Source organism: Lactuca virosa, chromosome 3 (genome assembly GCF_052849685.1).
Source record: "Lactuca virosa cultivar CGN04683 chromosome 3, Lactuca_virosa_CGN04683_v6, whole genome shotgun sequence".
NCBI classification, from domain to species: domain Eukaryota; kingdom Viridiplantae; phylum Streptophyta; class Magnoliopsida; order Asterales; family Asteraceae; genus Lactuca; species Lactuca virosa.
The window spans coordinates 100,179,942-100,185,941 of NC_136428.1; the positions used below are offsets into that span (position 1 = coordinate 100,179,942).

The following is a 6,000-nucleotide window of genomic DNA, read 5'->3' on the forward strand; positions in this document are numbered from 1 at the left end:
AGATTTTCATCACCCAAGTTTCAATTGGACAGAAACTTGGGATCATGCAACTTGTATTGTATGATGAATGAGAACCTTCATCTTTGGGAAATTAGGACTAATTCCTTGTTCACATACAAAGGTGAGTTAAGTGAAGGACTATAGGATCGGGTACACTTGGTTGTGCGCTGGTCAGGTCCACTATAAAGAACGATAAGACTATTTGTTATGATTTACTAAAGTTAGTAAATATGGTTATGCTTACAAGATTAAGTATATTCTGAGTCATTGCAATATCTCAATGTATAGCAGAACGAATAAGAAGAATCAAAGTCAGCAGAAAGATAAAAGTTTCTCCAATCTGAAAAGATGGGAGAGTACTTGAGTATCGTGTTTTATGATCATCTTAATGATTATGAAAACCATATCACAATTTGATCCTCTAAGGACGCCTTAGGGCATTTGTTTGGCTAAGAAGAGGAATCAGGAATTGTTGAAATGGTTAAATCAATTAAGATGAATCATACTTCGTTCCAAAATCAAATCTTAGAGTCATACTCCAAGATTGTATATTGAGTGACATATCAGCAAATGTAGAGTAAAATGTTTTCTACTCTTGTACATTTGAAATTGGTAAGTTGTAATGTTTTGGATAAAACAAAGATCAACTAAGACCGATTGTCAAAAGTGTTTGTCTTGATAAGAAATCACACTAACTCTTGAATATTTGTTTGTCAAGTAATGTTTCTTGACAGAGAGAAACTTATATGTCAAGAGGTCAGTGGGAGTCTTAAAGATCTTGAAAAGTTTTAAGAACTAATCAAGAGTCAACCTATTGTTAATCACTAGCATACGACTTGAGGTTTGTAACCTATCGTGTTGACGTATTGTTGTTTCTGTGCTCATTCCAGTTAAGGTTGACTATGCACATGAGCTCTATGAGTAGGGGTGCAAGTTTGACCTGTGGGTGTACCCGCCCCGACGGGATCGGGTATTCCCCGTTGTAACGAGGATGGGTCTCACATGTTGTACCCGAAGCGGGGATGGGTCGGGGTCGAGTTTGGCACTATACGCCTCGCTAAGATCCGATATATATATATATATATATATATATATATATATATATATATATATATATATATATATATATATATATATATATATATATATATATATATATATATATATTGGTATTCTCTTTTTATTCATCGATTTATTGTTCTGTCTTTTCGATTTACAAGACATGGAGTACTCAACAGTCATGTATCTCTTCGAGACTGCACTCTGTATGCATCTCTTCGATTACCAGACTGCAACCAAGTTCATACCATACCAGTTATGGCGTATATTAAAAGGGGAACATTGCATCTGCATTCAACATGCTTCTCATCAGTCATTCTCCAGTTCGTTTGATAAGAGACAAGAGTTCGTCTTCAACGTCATTCTCATTCTCCTTCTCTCCTGATGAACATGAATGATTCTCCTGTTCCACCACAAGATCCCCCCATCAAGTAAGTTTCTTTTTCCTTTTTCTAAACTTATTTTCTGAACTCGTCTGCAACCTCCTTCTCCTTCTCATTTTTTTGTTGTTGTAATCGATTTAGCCTTAATAGCCCTAATCTTTTGTATGCTGTAATAAATTCATGTCGCAAACTCGCAATCAGTATGCTCTAATTTTCTTTTCATGTAATCGGTTGCTGCTATAATTGGTTCCTGCCCTAATTTCATCTAATTTTTGTTGTTATCTATTGTTGCTATAATCAACCATCTATGAACTCGTTTATCTTCTGTAATCATGGTTATTTGTTGTTATTTGATGAAATTTATGAAATCAACCATGTATGAAGCTTATGGATCTGAAATTGATTCCTGGACATTTATTTGAACTTGAATAAAATCTTTAGTTGGACCTAAATCAATTGATTTTCTGAACTCATCTTCAACCTGCTTCTCCTTCTCATTTTTTTGTTGATGTAATCGATTTAGCCTTAATAACCCTAATCTTTTGTTTGCTGTAATAAATTAATGTCGCAAACTCGCAATCAATATGCTCTAATTTTCTTTTCATGTAATCGGTTGCTGCTATAATTGGTTCCTGCCCTAATTTCATCTAATTTTTGTTGTTATCTACTGTTGCTATAATCAACCATCTATGAACTCGTTTATCTTCTGTAATCATGGTTATTTGTTGTTATTTGCTGAAATTTATGAAATCAACCTTGTATGAAGCTTATGGACCTGAAATTGATTCCTGAACATTTATTTGAACTTGAATAAAATCTTTATTTGGACCTGAATCAATTGATTTTCTGAACTCATCTTCAACCTGCTTCTCCTTCTCATTTTTTGGCTGATGTACTCGATTTAGCCTTAATAGCCCTAATCTTTTGTTTACTGTTTTGTTTACTGTAATCAATTCCTGATGTAATCAGTATGCTCTGTTTTTTTTATGTAATCGGTTGTTTACTTGAACCTGACTTTGCATAATCTTTTTAATTTCTGTAATCAATTCCTAATCTTTTGTTCACTTTAACCTGACTTTGCCATGCTTTTTAGTGAGACTCATGATCAACAGCCTCCACAACCAAGTTGTGAGGCTTTTGCTACAACTGATGAACAAGAGGCTGCTGTAACTAATGCACAAGATGTTGCTACAGCTGTTGGCCAAGCTGCTGAAAATACAAGAAGATTGACTTCTTCTGTTTGGGCACATTTTGTAAAACGAAATATTGGTGGACTAGATAAGGCTGAATGCAACTATTGCGGGAAAAAGTTGAGTGGAAAAAGCAAGAACGGAACCAAACACCTTCATGAACATTACAAAAATTGTAATGCAAGAAAGAATAAAGACATCAGACAATCGATTTTGAATCCACGCCAAGAGAAAAAAGAAGGACCCATTTCACTTGGTGCACATACGTTTGATCAGAGTGTTTCAAGAGATGAGCTTGTAAAGATGATAATTCTACATGAGTATCCACTCAACATGGTTGAACATGTTGGATTTCGAAGCTTTGTCAACTCTGTCAATCCTTTATTTAAGCATCTGTCAAGAACAACCATTAAGAGTGATATAAAAGACATTTTTGAAAGTGAAAAAACAAAGATAAAAGGGTTCTAAGTTCTAACAAAGGTAGAGTTGCGGTGACAACTGATATGTGGACAGCTTCTAACCAAAAAAGAGGCTACATGGTTGTCACTGCACATTATATTGATGATTCTTGGAATCTTTGCAATAAAATTCTAAGGTAATCAACTACATATTTTTTTCTTTTATATTGATTTAATCTTTGAATATTTGTGTTCTAATCTGATAGTTTTTTTTAACTTGTAGGTTCATGTATGTTCCAGCCCCTCATAATGCTAAAACACTATCTAAAGAGTTAATGGGGTGTTTAGTTGCATGGTCCATTGAATGCAAGCTATCCACTTTGACTTTAGATAACTGCAGTGTTAACTTTTCTATGATAGACAAAATGAAAGAAAAGTTGAGGCTCGATAATCTCCTTCTAAGAGGAGATTTGCTTCACATGAAATGTTGTGCGCATATATTGAACTTGATAGTTCAACAAGGATTAAGTTCAATTCAAAGTGTTGTAGACTCTATCCGTGAGAGTGTTGTTTATTGGACTTCAACTCCTAAAAGAGTGGAAGATTTTGAGGATGCGAAGGATGGGTTCTCTCTTTCAACGAATAGAAAGTTAACTTTAGATTGCAAAACAAGATGGAACTCGACTTATCTCATGCTTATGAGTGCAATTGTGTACAAGGATGTCTTCAATCGCCTTGTACACACTGATAAGAACTACAAGCAAGCACCAAGTGATCAAGATTGGCTTTTGGCAAAAGTGATGTGTGAGAAGCTCAAATTGTTTAATAGTGTGACTGAGGTGTTTTTTGGGATTAAATATCCTACTGCCAACATTTTTTTTCCAAAAATATGTGAGATTCGAATGTTGCTTAATGATTGTATTATATCACCTTATTTTGAGATTAAGACAATGGCTACCAGTATGATTGAGAAGTTTGACAAATATTGGTCTGTCATACATGGAGTTTTAGCAGTTGCCACAATTTTAGACCCAAGATTCAAAATGAAACTCATTGAGTATTACTCCCCTAAAATTTATGGTGATGAGTCCTCAAAAGAAGTAGAGCGAATTAGAAAGTTGACATATGATTTGGTAAAAGAATACAAACCACATGATGCCAAAGAAACATGTTGTTCTTTCAATAATTTTGATTTTGGCATGGATATTGATGATGGTGGAGATTGTTTGGCTGGTTATGATCTATTTGTGAGTTCCACTTCAACTGTTGATACTTACAAATCTGAGTTAGATTATTATTTAGATGAGAATGTATTACCCAGGAGATTTTGATATTTTAGCATGGTGGAAGACCAATGGTCTTAAATATCCTACTTTGCAACAAGTTGTAAGAGATATTTTGGCTATACCGGCGTCTACAGTTGCTTCTGAATCGGCGTTTAGCAGTAGTGGAAGACATGCCACTCCTCATCGTAACAGGCTTCATCCTGATACATTAGAAGCATTAATTTGCACCCAAGATTGGCTGTGGGATGAAAAATTGGGTATTAGTTTTATATTCAAACCCTTTTTATAATGTAGAAATACTAATGCTTATTTATTTATTTCCAGGTACACATTCAAATAAAGAGAAACATCTTGCAAAGTTTGAAGTTATGAAAGATATTGAGTCTGTAAGTTTGTTGTTTTTAACTTTTTATTTTTTTTATTTTGTGTTTATATAAAAATTGCCTTCAATTTTGCTGTTGTTGGTTTAGGGACCAAGCTATGTGGATTTTGATGCTTAGTTTTTGAAGATTGGAAGATGATTGACAACAATGAAGACCAAACTTTTTTTTTGGAACAAGAACAATAGAGTGAAATTGTTTGGTTGATTTTAATGTTTGGTTATTATTTTTGTTGCTTGTGACTGTTTCATGGATTTTTATGTTTGGTTTAGTTTGTTGTTTTTGAGAATTAAGTATGAACAAGTGATATTTTATTATAATGATAAGTAATGTTTTTTTTTCTTTCTAATTGTTGGGTTTTGAAAAATTATACTTTATATAAATGGGTATCCAGTGGGTTCCCCATATCCATCGGATATTTCTTCACCCGAACCCGTTGGGTATTTCGCGGGGCGGGGGCGGGGATGGGTTTGGGGTTAGAAGTTGGGTATGGGGATGGGATTTGTGGTCCCCGTCACTACCCGCCCCCGCTTGCATCCCTATCTATGAGTCCTCAACTGTTTGCATAAGGCTAAGCACCTTGATCAGTGAAAGTTCATTGATCAGTAAGGGTGAGCTGCTCAATAACTTGGAAGACATGGTAGGTCCTTGTGCTACCGAGTGGCAAGGAATTAAGATTAGATAGGATCAGTCCATATGAGTTTGGATTTGTCACTAACCTTGTCTTAAGATTATGGTTATGACAAATTCACATGGATAGGAACACATACACCATAAAAAATCTAAGTGTCATAAGGTTTCTCTCTAACTCATACAAATGATTGTGAGTAAACGCTTTCACTAAGTAGATTTTAAAGAGTTAGCAATTGTGATATTTGCATTCTCAAATTCGATTATGACTACGGCATCCCTCTTCATAGTTCGAATTGTGAGAAATGGCAAAAGGTCTAAACATATGAGACTTATTGATGTAAGTTCTAAAATTGTTTAGACACACATATGAGCTTTCTAATAAAAGGTGTGTGAGCTTAGATAAAGGCTTATCGAAGCATCTCGTGTCAGAAATCTGAACTTTGGTAAGAAAGTCAATAAAGTATTGATTTCTAGAAGTCCTGCTGATTTCTGGATTTATGTCACATCTAGTGGGAGCATAAATGTTATGCAAGTAACAAAATAATTGTTATGCTAGTGGGAGCATAATTATTATGGTAAGCGTTGCAAGTTAGCAATGTTAATTATAGAAAACAAAATTTTCAATTCGCAAAGTTGCAGGGTTGAAAAGTTGTTTTGCTATAATTAAGGGA

General features: G+C 34.5%; 1 protein-coding gene across 1 annotated transcript; it reads left to right on the forward strand.

The window, feature by feature from the left end:
* Positions 1-1,196: 1,196 nt before the first annotated feature.
* LOC145166285 (zinc finger BED domain-containing protein RICESLEEPER 2-like) lies at positions 1,197-5,038 on the forward strand. Its single transcript, XM_079085226.1, has 5 exons — positions 1,197-1,490; positions 2,536-3,227; positions 3,314-4,573; positions 4,641-4,702; positions 4,787-5,038. The coding sequence occupies exons 2-3, from the start codon at positions 3,136-3,138 to the stop codon at positions 4,359-4,361; spliced, it is 1,140 nt and encodes a 379-aa protein (XP_078941352.1). The 5' UTR covers positions 1,197-1,490; positions 2,536-3,135; the 3' UTR covers positions 4,362-4,573; positions 4,641-4,702; positions 4,787-5,038.
* The last annotated feature ends 962 nt before the right edge of the window (positions 5,039-6,000 follow it).